Below are 26,748 nucleotides of genomic sequence, written 5' to 3' on the forward strand. Positions count from 1 at the left end.
TTTAAATCTAATTTTTCTTTAAACTCTGTAAAGTTCCCTAACTTGCAAAAAGACCTAAATGGATGAAACAATGTTCATGAGGTACACATGTATTCTATGCAGTGACAAACTATCAAATATTGGCAAATTCATTCGTGTACAGTAGTATCTAAAAAAAAAATACTTCACAGTATGCATCAAGAAAAAAAAGCAAGATTATAATCAATTAGTGTCTCTTTATATGACAGATAAATCCAAGGTCTATAGTCTGAGAGACAGCCCACTCTCGAACGGTGCTCATTTGCATATTCATATTTGCACCAGTCAGGTTAAAAAAGATCGGTACATGTAGGTCCAGGAGAAGCAATCCACATAATTGCTTTTAATTAGCCACTCACTCTCTACTACGCAAGGCACAGTCAAGAGGTCCATAGTCACATAGGGACCATCCATATGCAGATGTTTTAAACCTGCACTTTACGTGTTACATCCAGTAATGCATAGTTAGTTCTTCATAGGGAATTTTGAAATCACAAAAGGCTACCTTTAACAGTATCTGTGTCAGTAGTAGAAAGTTCATCATGTGATGCCTCTAGTCTACTTCCAGACTTATCTTCTTCATCTTCTGTGTCACTTGTTTCAGCTGACGCATCTACAAGAACAACAAGATGTACATATTAGGTGATGGAGTTTATCAAGATGTTTTTGATAGTTGATTTAACTTGAATACATTGTAGAAGAAATGTATTTCTAACAAAATGTTTCTAAATACATTTATATATTACTGGCGATTTGCTAATTTGTAGATTTGTAATATATATTTTACAGCATGAAATGATGACAACCCTTTAAACTCTAATACTGGCAAACACTAACATTTTCAAACACTGTCATTCAAGTTTATCATGTTTCTTTTTTTCATTATGCTGCTTCACACGTCTTTACAATAAAACATGAACAAGAAATCTCTACTAGTATAAATCTTCTAAATAAATTTTAATAAATCTATAGAAGTAAATGAATGTTCCTTTTACATGCTTTCTCTTGTTAATTTCAATAAATTAAGTATGTGATAAAAAGAAAAAAACTTCTACTAAAGAAGCAAATTAAGAAAGGTTGCAAATTTTGTGAAAGCCTAAGCCTCAAACCTGCTCCATCTTTGAGGAATCCCATCTTGGTGTAGTAGGCGCTCCTGTAGTCTTTGATTGGCATCTTCGATCTGACATTAGCCACGCCTCCCTGGGATGTTGATTCGGTATCCTGGGAAGGGGCGGGGCCATACTGGAGATGAGAGAGGGCGTGGCTCATGTGCTCTTTGATGGTGCTACTCTTGAAGGACTTCACAAAGTCAAGAACCTGTAAAGGGGTATAACAAAAAATGATCATTTAGTACACATATATGTGTTACTGTGCAATACAACTACTTCATGATTTCTATTTGCATCTGATACATTCATGATCATTGCATAATTTAGTTTTTCTTTCATTTCTTGACATATATATGTTTATTCATGAGGCTAACATTGATAGCAGGAGTTTTTGTTGTTGTCAGGGCCCACTTTTTTCATCATTCAAGGCTATAATAAAAATGAATCTGTTAGTAAGATAAAGCTACTAACACATATCTTTTGTAGTTTACGTAAGTTGTCATATTTTTGTGTGCTCAAGAAAGATATTAAATGCACCTCGAAATAGAATTTTTAGATAGACGGCACTACAGAAATGCCTATTATTATTATTATTTCACAAAGCTTAAAGATTTTCTCATTTATTGACATTATCAAAACAAATAATATTACTAGTCTTCCATGACTTCCAAAGTGCTCGTATATTACCTGTTGTTTGGGGTATTGGTGTGTCTGGATGAAGCAAATGAAGATCAGCCAGTTGTCTGCTCGCGTACATTCCACAGGAAAGACGGTTGTCAAGGCGATACCATGGAGACGACAGAACATCACTGCTAGGTTCCATTCTTCAGCAGCCTTCCAGCTCACCCTGATAATCACAAAAATATTAAAATAATTCTCTCAAAACAAAATCTGATGATCAAAGTAATTGTTTTTAAAAACATCCAGGAAGCCTTAAGATCTAAATCCTTTATACAATTTTCTTTTCATAAGCTGCAAAGCATGTGTAATCTGAGAACAAAATATCACTATTTAATATTTATTCAGATTATTCAAGATGCAATTTATGATTTGCTAGAATATTCTGGTCTGGAGGTAGTGGATATACACTGTGTGGTACACAGACTAATAGAGATATAGGTGAAGTTGAATATCCACACATTTCAAGAGTTTATAAGTCAAGTATTTTAAGTCACCAAAGAGGTACTTTGTTCAAGATTTGTTGAATATGGAAATATTCATCATAACCATTTGATATAGTTTTTAAAAAAAATTGCAAAGCATATACACAAATTATAAAGTGATTTTCCTCTTTATTAAGCAGTACTGCTTAAAATTTGATCTCCTAAAAACCCATATCTGATGATTAAGTAAAGGGTAGATTGTCCATGCACAATGCAGATGAATATTAACATATTTGACTGACCTATCAATGTTCTGCTGGTCAATATGGCTGATGAGAGCTTCTTCTAGTTTCCTCAAGACAGACTTGGCACAGAGATCACTGCCTTTCACACACGACATCATCAAGTTCACTATAATAATAAAGAAAGAAACAAATCGTTAAGGGATTAAGTGATCATTAATGGGCATACTGTCTAACATAAATTTTTAGATGTGACATTTATTAAAAAGCCACAATGCACAGATTTCTTCAAGTAAAGTGGCACCGTCTTCTGAGGCAGAAAGAAAAAAATCATTAAATCCTCTTTGGAAGTTGCGATTCACAGGGAAATTTATTAGACTGGATGAAGGACAGTACAATCTGGGGGGTGTTTCACAAAGATCCTAAGTCAAACTTAACACTGAGTTGGACTTAAAAATTATGGAAAGCCATTAGCATCTTTAAAAATATTTTGTAAACAATATTTTTAAAGGCATAAAATCATTGATTCGGTTCATTCATATTTTCTATATTTCATGTTCTTGATGTGGAATTTATGAAAAGTCTAAACTACTTGAATTTTTGCTTTTAATTATATTTTAAGGCAATAAATGGCTCTCCATAATTTTAAAGTCCAACTTAGAGTTAAGTTCAACTTAGGATCTTTGTGAAACACCCCCCTGCAGTCTTACTCACCCATGTCTCTCTCTACCGTCTCCTTCTTTTCCTTCAGGTTCTTCTCAAGACTGACCCCTTGTTGACCTTTGACACCTGACCTGTTAGCAGGGGTCAGTTGACCCTTGAGATGGTCAGCGATGGTCCTGACGGCCTGGAGGTCAGTACGAAGAGATAGACTATCCCTGCCCAGCATCTCTATGAATGCAGTACAGGCAGCACAGATGGACGGGTTGGTGAAGCTACGTACCGCCGTCGTGTAGGCCTTCACATACACCTCAAACAATCTGGGGATGAAAATATCACAATTACAGCTGTTTATGTCATTGTTTATGTCTTTGTGTACATTCCTTATAAATGGGATCATGTAAATAAGAGCAAAGACACTGTTTGTATAAATGTAGGAATCTCTTTATCTCTTTCACTCAGTCTATTTTTCCTTCTCTCTCTCCTTCTCTCTCTCTCTCTCTCTCCCTCCCTGGTGTGAGATTTATTGCAATTGAAAATTAATTGAAAATTAATTCAGGCAATCATTTGTAGCACAAATTTTGCTGACAGCCACTCTCATGACCTTATGATCACTTTATTGCTAGGAAAAAAAAGAGTATCACAATTACAACTGTTGCTACTATAAATTTAAAGGCAACTCTATCAATTACATATAATGGAAGGGAACCAGTAAAATTAACAAAGCAATACACCTTTTTGTTGGTAATGAGCAGTACACCGATGTATAAACTTTAAACATGGAATTATGTATTTGTTTAAAAGAGTCAAGGTGAAGACCAAAACATACATTTTCTTGGTAAGCACATTGCCATCTTGTAACAGACTTGTGATGAAGGTGGTATACGCAAAAGATGGCCGCCCTTGTCTCAGGTAGTACGTGTAGCTGAATGCCTCGGTGTAGGCGTAACGTTCAATCAGACTTGAGTCTGCAAAGTACGGCATCTCACTGGTAGTGTCTAAATAGCAAAAGAGAAACAAAGAAGAATAATAGTAAATGTATAATCAATATTTTAGGACAGACATGATCTGAGTAATACAAAGTCCACAGAATAACATTTGGATTCATATTTCAGCATAATTCAACATAGTATGCAGCTGTACTTATTGTGGCGGTCTACCAGTAATTACTTTCACTATCATAATTCTCCCTCTGTTGCAAATTTTCAGAGTGCAAGCCTACTTAGGCCTGCTACCAAAGGATACATGATCTTCATGGATTGGCAGTCCTCCAATTGAAGAACAATCATTTACATATACATGTACATGTACATATAAGTGTACAACAATGCAATTCAATAACATATTAAAATTGAAGTTGAAATTATGTAATTATCGTTGATATGGAAATGTGTTTTCACTAGTTTCAGTTCACAAATCAATTTACAAAATGAATTATTCATTATTATAGACAGTTATAATGCAACATTTCATTTTTTATTTTAATTTCAAATATGAAGTAGATTAAATAAATATAGAGGAAAATAGAAATAGTGAAAAAGAGAATAAAGATACATTTAAACAAGCAATGTGAAAATGTTTCTAGATGACAAATATATCAAGATAGACACATAGAAAGATAGAGAGAAAAAATAATAAGAGGTTTTTATAATTTTTGTTGTTGAAATTTCTTTCTTACCTTCTGGATGCATGACCTTATTGGTACTTTGCCAGAGGAATAACTTCCTGGGGTCAAGTGGACAATTTCCCTAAAAATGAAAATCACATTTGTAATGATTTGCTCTATTTACTATGATGAATAGTGTCAAAATGATATGGCTTTTAATAACTGTCAAAGAGTGTATTTAATGATGAATTTGAAATTTCATTAAATTTGAAACTGCTGATTTATTACATGACATTGTCATGTGCCATGGTGAAATTATTGAATAGATGCATGGGTCATCTTGAAAAATTTTATTCAAAATTCCTGATTATATTTTGACTACATCTTAAAACAATTTGCTATCCACACATTCTTTAAACAATGAACAGTGATATTGTTACTTCAGCTCTCAAACTAAACAATTTCAAAATTTCAGGTTTGGGCTTTTCTTTTGACCACATGGCAGTGTAGCTAAAGATTTCCTAAAGCGCTCACAATGTTAGAATGTTTGTAGATAAAGCTGTATAAGATCAAAGAGCCCAATTCAATCCTTGTAATATGTTAATTTGTATGAAGGAAAAGAAATTAGATAAACAGAATGGCAAACATTTGAAATAAATTGCACCAATAATAAAAAGTTAATAATGTTTGAAATATGAGATCACTTGGTCAATGCGAATCACAAGTTGGCTGTTTGGTCGGTAGATTGTGATGTAGTACTCGATAACTCTTCCATTTGCCATGAACAGAGAATATCATTAATTTCTCTGAAGTGCCTACTCCCTTGGAGCACTAGTCAAAATACATAATGGATAGCAAACTTTCACCAGTCTACTTTTCTGATTTTTCTGCTCTCCTCTAGAGTAGTTTGCTATAAGGTTGCATTTCCCTTTGAACGTAAATGCATGAATTGTTTTACCTGGAGGAGTTCATACACAGTGATGTCTTGAGTCTTGATACCGTCTATGCTAGAGGGTGGGAAGACGGCAGAGAGGAGCTTGGGGTAAGGACGTAGAGCTTGCTTGAGTTTGTCACCATCTAGCTTCCATAGCTTTTCATCTTCATTGGTAGCAGGGGTAAGAGCCTTCAAAACATGAGACACATAACAATGAGATCATTTGGTGTTTTGACAATTCAAGGTGAAGAAATATGTGCCCCAATTTTCATAATTTTTGTCAGTATTTGTCTATAAAATATATCTCAACATCTCATATCGTATGTCAGTTGTTTTTTTTTTCTCTCTCTCTTTTCTTTCTTTTTCCTTTACTTTCTCTCTCTCTCTCTCTTTCTCACTCACTCACTCACACTTTTTCTCCATCTAATTCCATCTTTACATGAGCACCCATGTGTAAGTCTATGTCTCTCTCTCTCTCTCTCTCTCTTTTACTCTCTCCTACTCACACACTAATTCACTCATTTTTAATAATTCTTAATCCATCCTATCATTTTGTCTATGTGTCTGCAATTGTCTGTCTCTCAGTGTATCTTTCACTCTCTCTAACCAAATCTCACTCATTTGTATTCTAATGATGTCTCAGGCTATCCCTCCCTCCCTGTCTCTCTCTGTCCATGTCTCTCTCTCCCTCTCTTCACCCCTCTCTCTCTCCCTCTCTCCACCCCCTCTCTTATCATTCGCACCCCTCTTCCCTCTCAAACCAACCTCTGGAATGGATCCTGGTGCATAGCGCAGTGTTGCTATGGCGATGATGGGATATCCTGCATCCAGGAGACGGGATACGGTGGGCTGGGTGACTTTCATCAAGAGTCTAGCATTCGAGAGACTAGCTTGGAAAACCAATGATGGGTCTAGAAGGAACAGAAAAATGGTGACATTCTATGACCATTTATCTAATGACTTCAAAATGAAACAAAGGCATAATTAAGCACATGTACACAAGTGAAAAAGTGAAATGCTAAAGAGAACTCCAGATTGTAAACAAAATACTTTGATTAAAATCAGAAAAATCAGAGAAATAGGTCAAAGAAAGATTTAGGAAGACCTACACAAAAATGATGAGGGATTTACAACTTTTGTTTACATCAAGAAGATCACCAATCAAGATTTTCAAAGGTAGATCAATTACACATAGACATTTGGTCAAACAAAAATGTACAATTTCTTTCTTTTCATCCAAAAAGATGTGTAACACTCTAAGAATTGACTATCCTAATAATTAGGAGTGAATGATAACCTGCATAAGAACTGGGAGAGATTGTACATGTAGCATGAACAAGGCAAGCATTTAAGTTTCATCACTACTTGTATACTTGTATACTACCTACCGGACACCTGTCTTCCGATCCACCTGAAGTGTAGCATGATCTCAAGCCAGGGGCACTGGGCTAGGGGTAGCTGAAGACTCATCACCTCATTCTCTGACAAGCAAAGACTAAGATTTGAAGAAACACAGATAAATAGAGAATGAGATACCATGTGCAATAAATGAAGTTACAAGGTTAGTATTCTTTTACTATTCCTTCATCAAAATTGAACTTAGTAATAAAACTAGAAGGGGATTCCATCTGACAAGTTGATTTGGATAAAATTCGAAATGGGAGATAAAGGGTAAATGAGAATGAAAGTGAAATATCTCACCACCGATGAATTAATTACAGTTTTTTGGCAATGAAATTAATATTCTAGGATTTCCTTTGTAAGTTACTCTCCATTTATTTCTTTGCAAAAATCAAACTCCTCTTAAAACCTCTCTTCTTGACTGCTATCAAAGGAACAGAGTGTATTTACTTCATATAAAGTATGGCATTTTTACATTCCTAACTATACTCTAAATCGTTTGGGATGGCTAAGGAAAAACATTATGTTTCGAGTAGAATATGAATTTGCTATGTCCATGGAATAACAAATTCTATGGGCAAAGCATAATTCCGTTCGTTATTGAGTGATCTACTTGTAGATGTATCTAACCGTTCATCTAACATACTTACCTGTAGAAATCTAAGAAGGCATACAACAATCCTGGCAGTTGCTTCTCTATGCACATCTCAAGGAACCACTGCTTGTAAGAAGGCGCCACAGAGGCCGTCTCTGACCTCTGACCTAGAGGGTGAGGATGTCGGAACAGCTGCCGTGTGCTACTCAGACGCCTTGTAAGAAGGTCAAAGGTCGCCAGTTCGGTAGAGCTGAATATCCCATGCCTACAGATTTTTTTATTTTGGAAATTAGGAACGCAAACATTGACAATGAACATATAATGCTGGTAGCAAGTAATGTCCAAGATTACAAGAGGGAGCAAGGGAGTAAATGCACAAAACTCCAAAAGAACAAGGCGCTTCTCTGCATATACTGTATGCCTCAAATGTTAATACCAAACTATAATGTCCACATGGAGATTCTAAGATTCTTATCATGTAAAGGTAAGTACGGTAGTTAAATTGATTTGTCTTCATTAAAGTTAGAGAATTTTTAATACTGAACTCCACAACAAACCATCTTTAATTTTATTTCATAAGGATAAATAATTTCAAAAATATGAGAATTAGAAAAGGTTGTAAACCTGGCTAATTCATCCAAGATCTTCTCTTGCAGGTCTGGCAAGCAGGATTCCATCTTGTGAACCACTCCGGGGAATAGCTTCAGGTCATGTAGCCAAGGGTTCACTGCTTCCGTTGATGAAGTTGAAAGGTCAGGATTAAGAGTTAAGCTTGATCTAATCCAGAGCTTAAGCTGATCCCAGTGATGGTGTGAAGTGAGGTAAGACCAGGCTGAATCCGCACTGAGGTTGTAGTTGATAGAGGGGTCTGTAAAACAGAGAGATTGAAGACAGAATCTGATTAGGATTAAGAGCTAAGCTTGATCTAATCCAGAGCTTAAGCTGATCCCACTGGTGGTGTGAAGTGAGGTAGGACCAGGCTGAATTCGCACTGAGGTTGTAGTTGATGGAGGGGTCTGTAAAGCAGAGAGATTAAAGACAGAATCTGATTAAGATTAAGTATTTAAAGCCCCACTGCACTACTTATAGCAACTTACACCCTCTATATAGCAAACAATGCCTAAGCCGTGCCTGTTGGTCCCCCATGATCCTCTTTTTCTTATGTTAATTGAGAGATGATTTGATGGGATAACCACCTGTCAGTGACCATGCAGGGAGGTCTAATCCCTCATGCCCAAACTAGAGCAGGTAGTATCTAAGCTGCATGTAGATTAATTCAGAATCAAAGATGATTGTTGAAGTGAGACAGGAACAGACTGAATCTGTGCTCAGTTTGAAGATAATTAAGGATCTAATAATATTAATAATAATAAAAACGGTGCTTATGAAGCGCTTACCACCAAAGTCTCTAAGCGCTAAAACACATGGATTGAAGAAATGATTAGATATTACAATTGATTCTTAATTTGATCTCATCCAGAGTTGTAGCTAGTCCCAATAATGGTGAATCTGCATCGATGTTGTATTGATGGAGAAAACTATAAATCCAAAATATTGAAGTAATCAGATCAGTACATTTCATCATCCATCAATTACTCACTAATATTCCATTGCCATGTTCTTTATGCAACTTTCCTTTCACTCCTGTAATACTTATGCACATATGTTCCACGAGCAACAAAAGAAAATCAGCAGCTGCTAAATGTCCTTCATTGATGTTGAATCTGCTGTCACAGGCAGCTTCCAGTCATACACTGCTTCGAATCATGAACCATCACAATACTTGAACATCTTTGAGTACTTTTCTTCTATTCGTTAGCAGTCACATGACATAATCAAGGTAGTACCACTGAATGAAACTGAAAGAAGTTCAATTACTTCCTTTTATACACAATAACCACCCTCCATAATGTGTGCCAATAGTTTTGAGTATATTTCTTTTCCTCATTTGAAAGTGACTAATCTTCTATGTGCAATAATGATCAGCTAATTACATGTACTTGTATTGTCATAGCACTTTTGAATACAATTTATCTTTCTACACAATGCCTTGATATTCCTTCTTTGTTTCCTTGATAATATCTCTCTCTTTAAGAAGTGACTTCACTCTCATTTCTATTAGATGACTCTGTGCATTTATGTATCCTATGCAATGTACATTTAGAATTAATTTAAATATTTACTTTACATCTCCATGAAAATGAGTTGAATAATTTCAGTCTTTCTTTTATCAAATTAATCTGTACCTTTATATGTACCTTGTATAATATATAATTTCAAATTATTTGGAACATTTTCCTCATATTTCCTCAACAATGGATTTGAAAGAGATTGAATCATACAAATAGAATTAGAAAGACAAGGAGAGAGAGATAGAGAGAGAGAGAGAGAGAGAGAGATTGGGAAAGACAAATAGAAACAGATGAACAGACACAGAGATGTATATAAAGAGAGAGAGAGGGACAGACGGATGGACATACAGACAGAGTTAGCGGGAGGGGGGGGGGGGGGGGGAGCAGATAGAGAAATACAGAGACAGATGGAGATGGAAGTGAGAAAGACAGACAGACACAGACAGATAGAGACAGGGTGAGAGGGGAAAGAGAAAGAGAAAGAGACAGACAAAAGAAGGAGGAAATGGGGGAGAAAAAGACAAATTGAGAGAGAAAGACAGTTAGAGACAGACAGATGGAGACAGAGGGAGAGGGGAGAGAGAAAGACAGACAGACAGACAGAGTTAAAAGGAGAATGTAGAAAGAAAGAGAGATTGAGAAAGATAGACAGACAGACATATAGAGACAGAGATAGAAAGGAGTGAGAATGACTAACAGAGAAACAGAGACAGACAGAAAGACGGAGACAGAGAAAGAGGGAAATAAGAAATAGAGATTAAGAGAAAGACAGAGACAGACATGTGGTGGCAGAGGGAGAGGGGAGAGAGAGACAGACAGACAGAGAAAGAATGAGAAAGGAGAAAAAAAAGAGATATTGAGAGATAGAAAGGAGTGAGAAAGAGAGGAAGACAACCAACCTTTGCTCTTTGATGCAAGGAGTCTCTCCAGATTGAGAAAGACAGATAGAAACAGACAAACAGACACATACAGATATAGAAAGAGAAAGAGAGAGAGAGAGAGAGAGAGAGAGGGGGATAGACAGACAGAGATAGAGTGAGAGGGGGGATAAAGGGAATGAGAGTGAGAGAGAAAGACAGATAGACAGATAGAGACAGACACAGACAGAGAGAGAGAGGGGAAAGAGAGATTGAAAGACAGAAATGAGTGAGAGAGAGAGGAAGACAACCAACCCACCTTTGCTCTTTGATGCAAGGAGTCTCTCCAGGAGGATCCGATCCCTCGTCTCCTGCTTCCAGCTCCTGACCCACTCCAGGACAACATGGCCGTAGTTGAAGTTCTCACAGTTCGCCGGCTCACCTGACACCATGATGTCTCCTCTCACAGCGATGTCTTCAAGATATTGCTTGGCTTCCGGGTCACTGGGTGGGATCCACTCCTCTCTTTGCTTGTCACCTTCGTGCCTTTATGATTCAAAAGTATTACATAGTCACAAAATCTTAGGTGACAAAAGGTACATTTTGTTTGAAATGTCATGTGTAGGGAAGGTAATCAAGAAAACAAATACAGAGTGGAGATTTCTATTCCTAGAAGATGAAGAATTTGTTGATGATTTTGGCAAGTGTTATGTACTAATTTTTATGTGTACATGTATTTGCCATGATAGATATGCTATATTGACATGAACGTGTAGATGAAATGTATTTTTTAAAAGATGACGAATATGATGCATAATTAAAAGGATTTTTTTTTCTCCAAAAGGTTACGAGCCTTCAACATTTCAAACAAAGGAAGACAAAGCAGTGTTAAGCCATGTACATCAAACAATTAATGCTTCTTGTTCTTTTCTGCAGCTAGAGCATTTGCTTTCCAGACGTGAAGCAAATGTTCTCACAAATTTCTCCTCTTCAATATTCTGAAGCTAAAATTGTTGCTTTTTCAAATGACTGACGATAAATATCTATAATAAATAAATAATAATTTTTTTTTTTTTGAGATCAAACATACATACATTTATTTATTTATTTATTTCCTCTCATAGGGTGGATAGCCCTTTCAGCACAGCTGATTTTCAAAGGGGTTCACAAACATAAAAATAACAATAAATATACAGTAAATTATACAATAATATGTAAAACATTGCAAATGCAAGAAGTAAGGCAATGAATATGTACATGTAGTTACAACAACTAAACTTCTAACAAACTAATGTACAAAACAAACAAACAATAATACAGTTAATTGCAGATATTCAACTAAAACGACAACAAGCATGCGAGTAAAACTGTAAAACGGATAACACAACACAAAAAAAATCAAAGTAAACATAAGAGAAAAACAAAAAGAAAAAAACAAAACAAGACAGGAATAAAAGGATGGGTATAATATTTATCACGTTTATCAAGTATTTATTTAAAAAAAAATATATATATATATATATATATATATATATATAATATAATAATAATTATAACATAACTAATAGAATATCAATTTGAAGGTAAAAATTGTAAAAAGGACAAGACAATGTTCAGTCTATTTGAGTTCATTAATAAATCTCATGATAAATGCCTCTTTGCTCTTTTCTGAAGCAATGCATGTAGGATCTCTACTTTCTGAAAGGACTTAAAACAAATCATCACATGACCCCTACCGTTTGCTCTTTTCTGAAGCGAGAGCCTTTGCCTTCTCAAACGACAGACAGGTGTAGAGATGTTCCAACTGATGGACAAAATGGACCATGTCGGCTTCCTCCTTGGTCAAGTCTTGTGATAGGTTCAGCTCAGTAATCTGTGGTTTGTTCAAAAGATGAAATGAACTAAAGTCTTCTCTTTTTCACGAGTCAATAAAGAGACAGACAGACAGGCAGACAAAGGGAGACGAACAGATACAGACTTACACATGCAACAGACAGAATAAGATGGAGAAAAGTGTGAGTGAGAAAGAGAGAGAGAGAGAGAGAGAGGGAGAGAGAGAGGGAGAGCAAGCAAGGGGAGAAGAACCAAATGAAAGAAAGTAAGTGATATATGGAATGAGCCAGAAGTATTTTATCTCTGTATATGAGCTAACCTTCTTCTGGCTACACATAGACAAAGTGTATTCCTTCAGTACAACAACAACAACAACAAAATGTATCATTTATATTACAGTTTAAGGTGAACATTATATCAGCTAAGAATATATTGTGAAATTATAACTCTACATAACTATTTATTCTAAAAGTTGAGTTTTCAACTTCTCATACATCAAGGTCTAGACTACAAGATTTGTCATGGTCTCGTGGATACGTCCCCGGACTGCATGTGGATCACATGGTTTGCGGTTTCGAATCCTGCCACGGCACTAATATCCTTTGGCAAGATATAACTTTACATTTGCCACTCTCCATCCAGGTGTAGTGAATGGGTTCCTGGTAGGAATTAATTCCTTTAACACTTTTAGCACCTTAGGGCAGCTGGGCTAAAGCCGGGGTTATAGTAATATTACGTAGGCACCTTGGATATGAAATGGATATGTGCGCACTATGAGTGTACATGTAGCTATTATTATTATTACTATTATCATTATTAACCCCATTGCCTACTGGAGCTGGTAGGCCCCTGTATTAACCCTATGGGAAGGAGAGAGTTCAGTAGTCAGTGGGTTAACATTGGTTTGTATGAATACTTACCAAGAAGTCCCTCAATCCTGTATTTGCAGTGTAAAGGCAGATCTTCTTGATTTCTTCGGTGACATTGAATCCCTATCATATGACAAAACACACACACAGAATTGAATTCTGCTAGAAATTGAAAAAATGTATTCAAAATATTAAAAATGGATAGTCAGAGGCAAATTGAATGTTCATTGAACAAGACACACATTCTTAAAACTTATTGAGTGGTATTCTCATACGGTAAAGTTAAGCCGGGAATAAGTCCAGACGAAACAAGAATTTTATTTCACACTTCTATGGAATGCTAGGTTTCATCTTCCTCCTTCAATATTTATGGCAAAGATAATCTACCAAAGACTTTGTTGAAATTCAGTTCATACTCATATTATTTTTTTCTTCCCATTTCATTTCAAAATTAATTTTTTGGACACTTTTAATTGAAGGATTAACATAATCTGTACAGGGTAAATGATTTGGCAACAGACACACCATAAAAGTGTGGACTAACTTAGTACGCGCTACCGGAATACCACCCATTATGTTCATTTTTAATGCTTCCCTTCATACATCTATTTGTACTCACAGACATGTTAAGGGCAATAACAAATTGCAATTGTTGTTCTACACAAAGACAAATAATGTTTTATGATATGCATAATCCTCTGTCATATTGTGAGTAGCATTAACTCCAACTAAAAACTAGTCAAATGCCATATTTAAATAATCAGATTATTAATTATTTCCTTTTCTTACAGGGGAGTAACGATTCCTTGAATGTCTTTTTCTAACCTACCAAGTTTTTAAGCATTGTGTAAGCTGTCTCTGTCTCTGCATTTAGAAGCGAGGCATAGACCTGAGCAAGGCCACTATCTACCAGGAGAGGGAGCCCTTTAGATTCCAATGATGTGAGAGCTTGCTGCTGCGCCTCTGTTTGTTGAAGCTGTTGATGGTGCCGTTGCTTCCTCAGGAATGCCTGGGCCAAAGGAATCTGGCGTTTCAAGATGGCACCTTGGATGATTTCCTGTCGAAGGTGAAAGGTCAAAAGGCAATACAAAATGTGACCGATTTAAAAATTATGATAGGGAAGAAGTGTGATAGTCTGCATTTTTTTAAGTTGGTGTGCAATGTAATTTCATGAGGACAATTTTTTTTAAAATTATAGTTTATGCATCTATGATTTATTTTTAAATGGAAATTGTCACTGCAACAGGTTTCTCATGGACAATACATTGTCCCTATCCGTGAAAGATACATTTCAATGAAAACTGCTACTGCAACAGGTTTCTTATGGTCACTTAAATCGGCCCTTTCTGTAAAAGATACATCTTTCAATGGCAATTGTCGCTGCAACAAATCGACCCTATAATCATTATAATAAAACGTCATACGATACCTGCGGGGACATAGCTTTCCAAGCATGCATTGTAGCTAACATCGTCTTGTCTGTACCTGAGTAGTATGTATCAGAAGGAGATAGGCCACCTACATGCATATCAATCAGAAGGAAAATAATGTATACATATCAGACATTCATGCTTTACATAGAACTTCTCATTGGGAAATGGTGTTGAGAAGAGTCGAGAGCTCCCATGGAAGGGCATCACATGCGCATGGTGATGACGGTGATGATATAGAGCTACATGTATTCACTCTACAAGGTCTTGGTCATGGTCATGGCATCTAATTTTCCCACTGTTCATGAAGTCTAAAATGGAATTGGTTTTAAGCATCCAATGATTATATCTTTTACACCCCTCCCCCCAAATTCGTTTAGATTTCCATACAGAAAATCTATGACTGAAATCTCTGTATATTCTTGTATTCAAAGTGAGTCTAATATCTTAATTCAGTAATTTTATATATTTGTGAATACACTGATGTGAAAGATTATAAGAGAAAGTTTCAAGCTTTAATATAATCTACAAAGAATAAGATAAATCAAACAAGAGTAGGAAAACAGTGAATGCAAGCAAATAAAAATGGAAGGGAGAAAAGAAAAGCAAAAAAATTAAATATATATATTATTCATAAATAAGATAAAGATCTTTAGAAATGTACACAATATATAACTTCAGTTGATAAAAATAGAAATTTTAGTGATATATTAGATGGATCTACGACTGCGTGCAGTCGAAAATGATGCCTCCGCCATATAGTGATTTTACAAACCAAAACAGAAGCATTTTTAAAATCAAGTTTGATTGTCATCCATTAACCAATGTCTAAATTTAATAATAATAATGTTAAAAAAACACAAATACATAAACTAGGTGAACACACCCTAAACAAGCCACAAACCTGGCTTTCATTGTGTTCACCATTTCCCAATTATCCACTTTTGTTTTTTATGTAGTCTGTTAATGCTGAATTATGTATTATACTTGTTTTTTGTTTTTATCTTCTTAATCGTTTGATTGAAATGTCATAGTTTTATAATGTTTGTATTGCCCCCCATTGACTGTTTTGTTGTTGTTGTACACATTGTTTTAATTGATGTTGGAATTTGGAAATAAATAATTTGATTTGATTTACAGGTTCTCAAAATATCGTGATTACAAGTTTTTTTTCATATACATGCATGACCCTTTGATCTTTGACCTTATAGCCCTAAAATCTAATCAGTTAATTGGCTCTGCAAGATACATACATGTCCTGAGTTTGACAGTAGTCCATCTGCAGTTCAAATGAGAATGCATTCACAAGCTAATAGTGCATACATAATGAGTCCCATGACCTTTGACCTTTGATCTCATGACCCCAAAATCTAATCCGTTCATTGGCTAAGATACATACATGTCCTGAGTTTGAGTAATATGCTACAGCCTACAATGGATTACCTGAATCTGTATCGTCTTTGTCAGGGAACATCCATGCCGGTGCTCCCTTGAGATGACCTCTCAGCTTGACGGTGTGACCGATCAACTTCTTGAGAATGTCCTCAAGATCACGATTGGTTCCTTCAAATCCCTCTGTCATGACCACCACGGATGCTGCCTTGGGCGCCGTCTGAGGCTGGTCGGACTCCAGGGATGATGGAACTGATGATGACGATGAAGATGGTGAGATGCCAGTACCAGAAGACGCTTTCCCCTGACTGCTTCTCTTAGACGATGGCACCAAACAGGAGCTGGAGGACCTACAGACGTGTTCCAGAGAGTCGGTGGCATTGTGGATGAGCTTATTGAGATGGTTGAGGGCCAGATTCAGGACCTGGAGAGCATACTGCTTGGACTGCATCTCCTTGATGTTGCCAGCAATGGCCAGGCAGAGGAGATCCATGGCTAACCAGAGCTGCGTTGCATCATTAGAGGAGGAGAGATCACTGTGGTGTGAGGAGGATGCCACAGTAACAGGGGCAGTGTGTTGCTTCAATCTGAACACTGAGAAGGGAAACAAGAAGTAATCCTGTTTTAATAACAATAATAATATCCGTTCTTGTAAAGCGCATTTCACATTATATAACGCCTCTTTGCGCTTCCTACATGTATGTGCTTCTTTAAATGATGTATTGGTAATAATTTATTACTTGACAAATATTCAAAAAAATATAAACAGCCTATTATCTATCACTCTTAGTATAAATGTCTGATATGAAATAATAATTCTTTTGGACACCACTTTTAAACACAAATGACCATGAAAGAGCTATAATACACCATCAGTTGCGAGTTGTTGCATTGTTTAAATACCCACTCTAACTAATATACTTCTTCACTGACATGCTATAAGTTGTACCATTCAGTATTGTATTAATGTTAAGGTGTGTCATTTGTCATGATGATATAAATACAAGAAAATGGACAAAAGGAACTTGATTTGATGATGTTCAAGAACAGGTCCTGTGGGGCTTACTAGCTTTCAACCTGTGTGATAAGTCTTTAAAGCCCCACTGCACTGCTTATAGCTACTTGCGCCCTCTATATAGAAAACAATGCCTAATCGGTGCCTGTTGGTCCCACATGATTCTCTTTTTCTTATATTAATTGAGAGCTGATTTGATGAGATAACCATGTGTCAGTGACCATACAGGGAGGTCTAATTCTCCTGGCCAAACTAGTGCAGACAGACTTTAAAGTGTTTCTCTTTGTCACTGCTTGCCTGTTCATCGATCATAAATAGATTGTAAAATTCATTCATTGATCTTTGTAAAATAAAGGGATAAAAGAATATTATAGTAGGTGATTTAAGAATTACTGTTCTCTCTGCTCTTTAGGAAGAAGGCTATAGTATCCAGCTGCCTGTGTTTGAGTCCAATCTCTAAGGCATGGATAGGAATAGAACAGTGATCCCAGTTGTTGAGATGGCAGAGCGCCTCGGTAACAGCGGCAGACTTGTACACCATCATCTGCAATGAAAAATAAGATTTTACTTGAATTGGTATTTTGAAGGATCTATGAATTTAATCCCTGAATTGAGAATTGACGGAAAAAATGAGTACTGTATGGCATGTCCCTCTGTAGAATGTCAAGTTTTGCTATCACTAATATGCTGAGCCCAAGAGTGGTATTCTGGAGACTATGTGGTATTTTATATTAGAGGAAGTCTTTCAACTGTCAAAATCAATGTGTATCAGTTCATGTCGTTGATTAGTCTCTGGGACCTGTTTCATAAAACTTTTTGTCTATAGCAAATGCTTAATTTCCATGGTAAATTGCTCTCAGCCAATCAGATGCCATGATTTCAGTAGCTTATAACAGTAGCTTGTAACTTGTTATTGATATCAAGTTTTATGAAACAGTGCCCTGGACATATTAACAGGACTCTGTAAATCTGAGAGAGACATCTGCATAAGCACCATGAAGAAAAGAAATCTGTGTAATTCCAGTTTGTTAAGACTGTTATCATATCTCTTGCTGGAAGAAAATAATAACATCTCAGGTACTAAGAGAATGGTGTTAATATACATGTAGACACACAAATGTTCTATCTGACACGATCTAAGCAGGTAAACATGACGTAAGTCCAATGGATTATTCCAGCTTGTAATTATAAACTGAATAATTACTTCCCAAAAATGACATTTCATAAGAAAATGTAATATCCACATTTCAAAATCCCACTATCTTGTAAAAGAAATGTTATTTTACCTCTTGAAGTGAAAAAGAAAGATTAATTTTGGTTGTTTTGCCAACTTTACCTTGCTGACAACTGATTCTTGTTCCATACTGATAGAGAGCAGTCTGACCTCTGACCTAGTTAGCAGGGCGTGTGGCTGAGTAGGGTCTTCCGAGATGGACAACAGGGTTGGTTCCTGAAAACTAATGAAAACAAAAACAACAATCAACTGTGTAGGCATCAACTGAAACAACGGCAACAAGCGTAACCCAAGGAGGTGGGTTGGCTCAGTCGGTAGAGCGTCTGCCTGTCGACCGAAAGATTATTGGTTCAAATCGTACCCAGTTGGAAGACTGAAGCCTGCTTTGTATGTTAAAGTGTCTGACAGTGAAGTCTACAAAGAAAACAGGTTTTTCTTGCAAAATTAGGACACTGCTAATGTTTAAATTTCACAGACAGGACATAAGTGACCTAATTCCTGCAAAGTTCTACAGAATTTGATGTTGGCTGCAAAAGGGATACACTACCTTTAATAATAATAATAATAGTATGTTTAGTAAATTTTCTAATTTCGATTGTGCATGCATTCAAACATGTATTAAGCTTCCACCTTCTGTGATGTGATTGCAGTTTGTTATAAATATGCTTTTCTAAAAAATGCTTACAAATAAAATATCCCCTTTTTTGAAGAAGCATAAATCAGGGAATAAGATGAGGATTAATATTGCTACTACTTCTTTTTAAATTTTCAATTGGTTATGCAGTTGCTTTCTTTCTCAAATACTCATATTTATTCAATTACTAACCACAGTTTTCCAGCATATTTAATAACAAAGCTCACAAACTGTCAATTTTGATAAGGTAAATAATGTGGAAACAACACAACGGTTTTGTGTGATAATAACTCATTATCTTTTAAAGGAAATATATTTACCTGTCAAATTGTGTTGAATTGTTTGAGAAATTCAAGAAACATAGACCACCATATCTGTCACCACTTTGGCCTTGAAGAGCACCACCATACCACACCAGGCCTGAAGATCTTCCAGCATATACCCCCCTCACAGGGAGGCCTTTGCACAGCTTGGCCGTCCTTATAGCAGTGGACACCATCGAATCGGTCCTGGTTTCAATCCTTGGACTCCTCTCAGCTGGACTTCCCGTCTTGGTGGACGACCCTGATGGAGGTGATTTCTGAAGCTTCCTCTGAAAACCTGAGACATGAGCTCTATCGGTTGCATCGGCCTGGCCTGAAGACACGCTTCTAGGATTGACCATGGAAAGCTGTCCATCAGCTATGAGGAACCAACTCTGCCATGATTTGATGTCGTTGGCAGAAGGGCTTGTAAACACCCCTTTGATGCGCTCACCATCATCACCCTTTGTGAGCTTCAGCTTCAGGTCATCCAGGTAGTTCCACCAGCTTCTGTTCGTTGGTGTGCCTTTCTCGCTGACCGGAGCCACCCCTCGCGTGAAGTCAAGCTCGTCTTCATCCCTGTCAGCCTTGGAAGACTTCCTCTTTTGAACCATCTCCTGCTTTTTCGCCGATGTGAGTACATGCTTGGGATTGTGACTGAAGTACTCCGCAAGGTTGATCCTGTAAACGCCGTACTTCACATTGCTGTAGGTAACAATGATATTCTGCAAGTCAGGACTGACATCGAAGTCGCACGGCTTTCCTGTTTCTTGTGACTCTAAGACTCCGGCATTAACAAAGATACTGCGAATGAAATGCTTGTGGTTCACATGTGCAACCAGCTTTTGATGATTAACAGAAAATATAGCTGTATCGATAGTCAAGTCAAGGAAAGTGCAAAGGATAGGTGTTGTACTTTACTATTCAAAATAAATATGTACTTAAAAGTAGCCTTTTCACTTATTCTCTAAAGCGCTGTTAAATTACATTTGAATGCATGTGATAAGCGTCTACAAATGAATATATATACATTGTCTATTCTTTTTGGTATTATATGATTGCAGGAAGTAGGAGTTTTAGAACTAATCTGTAATATTGTCTTGTCCTCTGAGAACAAATAGACAAGGTACAGGTAATGACCTGGTACTTTGAGTTTACTTAACTGTTTTCTTTAAAAATTTCTTTTCTTCTTGTGTTAATAAAACTGCAATTCATTTCATTCTTTGTTTTTCACCATTTATAATCCTCTTCTTCTACTAAAAATGTGTTGATTAACTTCTAATAAAAATGATGCACATTAATGTCACTGATTACTTGCTATCATCAGTGAAATTTGGGAATCATAAAAGGATACATATGTTCCCAGAGGTATGTAGCGTAAACAAGAAATCTCTCTGTAGTCTGGCATTCACAATGTCCTCTTCAGTGATGCCTGTATGTTGCCATGACAACAGCCAGCTTTCTGGAGGCGGCGATTCATTTCCTCCCTCTGGAAGTCGACAGAAGTGTTTCCCGATCAGGAGAGATGCAGAGGATTGTTCAACTGATAGGACGTTGACCTTTGGCAGGCTCCTCGCTTCACTGATGCCTGTGAACAGGGGATTTGATAACAGAGAATGTCATATTCTTTTTTTCAGCAACAAATAAACAATGCAACACCACATGCACATTAAATATTTATCACAGCTGAGCTTCAGTAAGGAAATGATCAGAAATAGCAATAAAGGAGATTATAAACTGCAATATGAGGCATGGGGAGCAGATATTTTATGTTGTGAGAAAAAGGGTAAAGCATATAGAATGTGTACCATCGAGTATTTAACAGTTTTGTTTCTCACAAATTGTTAAAATTGCAATTGTGTTATAAATATTTCTTCAGGGCAGACTTTTCGTAGTATTTCTAAATGTAGCAATTCATCAAGAAAAACCATATAGAGTAGATATACATGTACATATAACAGTGCATTTATAATATTGAAATTTGCTTGAGAATCAAATTGACAGACCAAAATGTAACACTGCCAGCTATTTTAATAAATTCCAACATTTTCATGCTTATGAGCTCTCACACTTGAAAATATATTACCAAATTAAATATGCGTTATATAAAAAATATTCCATCTTGTCTTGTCTTTATTGACTACATACCTATTATTTGCTTCAGTTTCTCTGATGAGTAAACCCAAAGGACCTCTGCCTTTGATGTTGCTTTGCTGAGAGAAGATGAAGATGAAGTAGAGATGGACGGCAGGCTAACTGCACTGAGGGTACCATCATGTGAAAGCACTAGAATTGAGGTCCCTTTTCCATCTGTGTCGGACTTCCATTTGTACAATCTGCCACATGGAACGAAATACTGCCATAAATAAATCATTTACACTTTTAAAAATCAGTCTTTATAGATACTATTCAATTAATTCCAGTTTTACAACAACAGTAAAAGCAAGGCTACTCGTTAAAAATGTTTGACAAATTGAGGCCATGCCTAAAGTATATCTACAACATTTTTGTCATCGATTGAGAGATTTGAAGTATATGGTGAAAAGGGATAATTTCTCATTTGAGCCAAAGTAATTAATTGAAATTATGCAAACTTCTTGTATGGGTTATGGTATCATGCATGCGCGTAATACCATAAACCATACGAGAAGTTTGCATAATTTTGAACTGATAGCTTCAGTCTGAGGTGCAGAGCTTAAGCTATAGGGTAGAGACGGTACTGAGCAACGACGTCGACATCGAAGCCCTCATCGGAGGCTTCCCGATATCGGATGTGATCCAAATTCAGGTGGAAAATGTGATATATGATTATGATTAAAATTAGTAAAAAATTGGGCTAAATTTCCTTTGCTAAAAATGAATATGAAACTGCTAAAAAAAAATGGATATGGTCTAGAGTAAAGGAGGGGTTTTTCGACCAATTAAGACAAAATCCTATTTTTGGGACTCTTTACTTCCTATTTATTATCATTTCTTGTTTAAATCATGAAGCAAATATTATTATTATTTAAACAGAAAAAGAATCCCAGAAAAAAATCACGAATTGCCATGACAATATTCATTTTAATTTTCACTGTTTCGGAGGCAGTTATCGACATAGCGAGCCAGTTTTCGACCGCATGTACAAAGTCAATAGGAAGCGCGCACGCACGCCGCGCGTTCCCGCGCTGATCTATAGCACTAGCGGGCGGCGCAGGTATCCGATGCCAGAGCTCCCGGGTGCTCACCAGGTCGAAAACGAGCTCTGCGTTGATCGGAAATTGGAATCTGAATTAGGCAGAGATATCGTGTGTGCGTTGCGGTGTCCGGCTGCATTGATTTAATACATGCGATGAGATACTTTTGAGCTTGCGACTCGAACAAAATCGGGCTCTAAACCTAAAGCTCATTTTATGGTACCCATATTTCTTACAGACACGCGTAAGATACTTGGTTTTTTCAGATTCGGGTAGCGGAACCACCGATTACATCGCTAAAATGTGATATTTTAGGATATATTTTGATTGCAAATGTGGTTCTTCAGTGACTCTGGCATGGTATGGTATGTGTGGAATATGTGATATGCTATTATGCGATGTATTTTAAAGGGATTTTACCATGCATCCAACAGATCGGCCGAAAACTGGAAATGGTCGATTACCCCCTCCTTTACTCTATGGAAGTAGAGTCTACACTAGCGCAATTTCTTTCCGTGCAATTGGTTGACTCCATAGAACCTTTTACTTTTTACCTTTTACTTCATGAAAACATATATCCGACGTATTGCAAAACATAACGGCTATATCGTCATCCGAGTCACTGGGGACAAACTTGAGACGTACCTTTTTTTCCAGCAATCTTTCTAAAGGATTCACGGTTGGGAGGTTGTCAAAAGAAATCTATTGTCCACGATGCGAAAAGTTGCGAAATTCACACAGAACATTCCTACATGGGGGATTTCTTTCCACCACACATATTTGAATTGATGCAAAAAATACTGGCTGGGACACTATTTCAAACGACATAAAATCCTGTATTCTTAGTCTCTTTTCTATCATTCAATATGATAAATAAAATGACTAAAAACACTATAAAACTGTCTATATATTCCTCGTGGTGTAAGTCCCCCTTACGTGTTAAGATCATCACATTTCTCATAGAGGGGGACTCGGATCACGAGGAGTATATTAGTCGTGGTGTAAGTCCCCTTCTATGGGAAATTTGACGATTTTAACACGTAAGGGGGACTTACACCACGAGGAATATATAGACAGTTTTATAGTGTTTTTTAGTCAGATTCTTTTGATTTATTGATAAACTTTAACAGCGAATATTCTTTTGACAACTTTAATATGATCAAATAATATGACTCAAAACACTATAAAAATGTCTTTATATTCCTCTTGGTGTAAGCCCCCCTCACGTGTTAAGATCATCACATTTCTCATAGAGGGGGACTCGGATCACGAGTAGTATATTAGTCGTGGTGTAAGTCCCCTTCTATGGGAAATTTGACGATTTTAACACGTAAGGGGGACTTACACCACGAGGAATATATAGACAGTTTTATAGTGTTTTTTAGTCAGATTCTTTTGATTTATTGATAAACTATAACAGCAAATATTAATTTAACATCTCTAACATCTTTAGGTAACTGTCTGAAAGTGGCAGTGTGGTCTTGAAGAGGAGGGAAATGAGGGGTAGATAATATCAACGGGTTAATTGCCGTATCGTGTGATTTCGGAGGGGGGACTCGGATCACGAGTAGTATATTAGTCGTGGTGTAAGTCCCCTTCTATGGGAAATTTGATGATCTTAACACGTAAGGGGGACTTACACCACGAGGAATATATAGACAGTTTTATAGTGGTTTTTAGTCAGATTCTTTTGATTAATTGATAAACTTTAACAGCGAATATTAATTTATCATCTCTAGGTAACTGTCTGAAAGTGGCAGTGTGGTCTTGAAAAGGAGGGAAATGAGGGGTAGATAATATCAACGGGTTAATTGCCGTATCGTGTGATTTCGGAGGGGGGACTCGGATCACGAGTAGTATATTAGTCGTGGTGTAAGTCCCCTTCTATGAGAAATTTGAAGATCTTAACACGTAAGGGGGACTTACACCACGAGGAATATATAGACAGTTTTATAGTGTTTTTTAGTCAGATTCTTTTGATTTATTGATAAACTTTAACAGCGAATATTAATTTAACATCTCTAGGTAACTGTCTGAAAGTGGCAGTGTGGTCTTGAAGAGGAGGGAAATGAGGGGTAGATAATATCAACGGGTTAATTGCCGTCTCGTATTAATTTCGGAGGGGGGACTCGCACCACGAGGAATATATAGACAGTTTTATAGTGTTTTACTAGATAAATTGGCTCGATATAATAATGAAAGTTATATTTCGTCTTCAATTGCCGTTAATAGCTTAATTAATGCTTGACTAAATAAATGTGAATTATAGTTTGCTTTATTTAGTGAAGGACTTCTAATAGGTCTACTATATTAAACTCAGGCTTGACTAAATAAAGCAATAATATAATTTTTAAAAATTATAATGAAAGTAATATTTCGTCTTCAATAACCGTTAAAGGCATGATGAAATCAATCAATATAATATTTATTCATTAAGCCTAATTAATGCTTGACTATATAAATGTGAATCATAGTTTGCTTTAGTGAATGACTTTTAATAGGTGTACTAGATAAATTGGCTTGACTAAATAAAGCAATAATATAATTTAAACAAAATTATAATGAAAATAGTATTTCGTCTTTAATATCATACAGCCTAATCAGTGCTTGACTAAATAAATGTGAATTATAGTTTGCTTTATTCAGTGAAGAACTTCTAATATGCCTATTAGATGAATTGGCTTGACTAAATAAAGCAATAATAATCATTACAAAAAATTATAATGAAAGTAATATTTCATCTTCAAAGCTACCATTAAACGCGCGCTTTGGTGGAAACAAATTTGGAAGGTAGGACATGTTTTTCAGATTAAAAAGTGTCTGTGGATCCGAGTCCCTGGGGACTTGGATCACGATAATGCCAACATAACAGTATTTAGGACACAGTCTCTGTATCGGATGTCATTTCTGTCGCTCTTTGTCAACAAAACAACTTTAATCTATAGACTCTAGGCCTACACAATTATAAACGAGTGGGGCTACACAACACCTACCTTGATGCATCCGGAACGGTTCCATTTATCAAAAGCACTGCATTCTGGCTATGATTGTCACTCTCTCCTCTTCCACATATTATTATCGATCCACAGCTAACAGAAAAATGAAAATCATCAATGGAATTTATGCTTAACTCCGACTTTGCCTTCCGAACAGAGACGGAATGTCGGTCTTTAGAAACCTCCATCCTGTAAATGCAAATTATCAGGTGACCATTAGCAAATAGTCTGGTTCATGCAGACCAGAATATATTTATTCTCACGAAGAAGATTAAAAACCATTTACAATCAATGTACAAATAGACTTTTATTAGTAAAATATCATTAAAATGCTATTTCGGTCAATTTTTACTCAATTTTCTTTTTGTTTCATTATACATTTTATTTGTTAGCATTTAATGAATGTATCAAGTCTGTATAAGCAGACTGTGAAACCGCCCATTGTTTATATTATCACGAGCTATGTAATGTGATGGATGTCACTGTGGGTGGAAAGATGGAGAATTCATGAAAACTGGGAAAGGCCATTAGATGATTATCCATTTTATTAGTTTGCGTAATATTGTATTGAAATGGTATTATTTAAAGAAAGAACTAGGCTAGATGTGAATATTACATCGTCTACATAATTACAAGCAGACAGAAAACAAAAAGAGACCGTTCCTTGACTTTTTGATGGGTGCCTGTATCAATTTTAAATTTTTCATGTAGGTTTGTAAAGTATCTTATTAGGCAAGATAAACGAAAATCCCAAGATTATCTCACCATCGAAGATGAGATAAGAGTTTCATGACTAATTGCAGTTTCGAATTCGGGATGGGGTAGGGGATCAGGATGGGCCGATTCTATCTCACTCAGCAGAGGCAGAATTAACACGCCCCTAAAACTCGACACAACGTTAGAGCTAGGATGGGATAATGCCCATATTATTGTGTATAAAAACACTTCTGGTCATGCAAGAAAGGTGAAAGAATCCATCTGGATAAAAAGGATTAATCCTTCACTGAATAAGGACTCTGGCTATTTATTGTCACCTATCTTTGCTCCAGTGATCCGCAGGTCAGCAGACAGCAAGAAGCTGTGTGAATAATCACTCGGCTTGAGAAAGTCCACAGAAGTGGACAAAAGCTTGTTTACTAAAATGTCAAGGTTTTTAAAAGCATGGACCTGTTAGGTATATGCGGTAGAAACTTAAACGACATGTTATAAT

At 36.4% G+C, this 26,748-nt stretch overlaps 2 protein-coding genes across 3 annotated transcripts in view; both read right to left on the reverse strand.

The window, feature by feature from the left end:
* LOC100891069 (spatacsin) overlaps window positions 1-4,126 on the reverse strand; it is a 24,281-nt gene extending 20,155 nt beyond the window's left edge. For both annotated transcript variants that reach the window (XM_030977412.1, XM_030977413.1), the window contains exons 1-6: window positions 3,962-4,126; window positions 3,187-3,452; window positions 2,533-2,641; window positions 1,815-1,974; window positions 1,128-1,335; window positions 524-631 (exon numbers count right to left, since the gene is read on the reverse strand). In XM_030977412.1, coding sequence (XP_030833272.1) covers window positions 524-631; window positions 1,128-1,335; window positions 1,815-1,974; window positions 2,533-2,641; window positions 3,187-3,452; window positions 3,962-4,116 — 1,006 coding nt within the window. In that variant the 5' untranslated portion in view covers window positions 4,117-4,126. The remainder of the gene's footprint in view (window positions 1-523; window positions 632-1,127; window positions 1,336-1,814; window positions 1,975-2,532; window positions 2,642-3,186; window positions 3,453-3,961) is intronic.
* Window positions 4,127-4,350: 224 nt separating this feature from the next.
* LOC100893581 (spatacsin) lies at window positions 4,351-25,758 on the reverse strand. The gene is made up of 19 exons (XM_030976411.1): window positions 25,536-25,758; window positions 21,515-21,702; window positions 20,721-20,954; window positions 19,385-20,234; window positions 18,533-18,653; window positions 17,590-17,740; window positions 16,233-16,775; window positions 14,789-14,877; window positions 14,189-14,416; window positions 13,411-13,482; window positions 12,394-12,530; window positions 10,977-11,203; window positions 8,293-8,536; window positions 7,724-7,933; window positions 7,061-7,167; window positions 6,438-6,583; window positions 5,697-5,861; window positions 4,811-4,880; window positions 4,351-4,400 (listed from the first exon to the last, which is right to left on the reverse strand). The coding sequence occupies exons 1-19, from the start codon at window positions 25,724-25,726 to the stop codon at window positions 4,351-4,353; spliced, it is 4,023 nt and encodes a 1,340-aa protein (XP_030832271.1). The 5' UTR covers window positions 25,727-25,758.
* Window positions 25,759-26,748: the final 990 nt, after the last annotated feature.

Source organism: Strongylocentrotus purpuratus, unplaced genomic scaffold, assembly GCF_000002235.5.
Source record: "Strongylocentrotus purpuratus isolate Spur 01 unplaced genomic scaffold, Spur_5.0 spur5_scaffold_9, whole genome shotgun sequence".
NCBI classification, from domain to species: Eukaryota; Metazoa; Echinodermata; class Echinoidea; order Camarodonta; family Strongylocentrotidae; genus Strongylocentrotus; species Strongylocentrotus purpuratus.

Bases quoted from the DNA above. Each gene is read 5' to 3' on its own strand.
- LOC100893581 (XM_030976411.1), bottom strand. From the start codon at position 25,726: ATGGAGGTTTCTAAAGACCGACATTCCGTCTCTGTTCGGAAGGCAAAG. The intron at 8,537-10,976 runs GTGGGTTGGTTG...TCTGTTTTACAG, and splicing joins CCTTGCATCAAAGAGCAAAG to ACCCCTCTATCAACTACAAC. The intron at 7,934-8,292 runs GTTTACAACCTT...AAAAATCTGTAG, and splicing joins ATCTTGGATGAATTAGCCAG to GCATGGGATATTCAGCTCTA.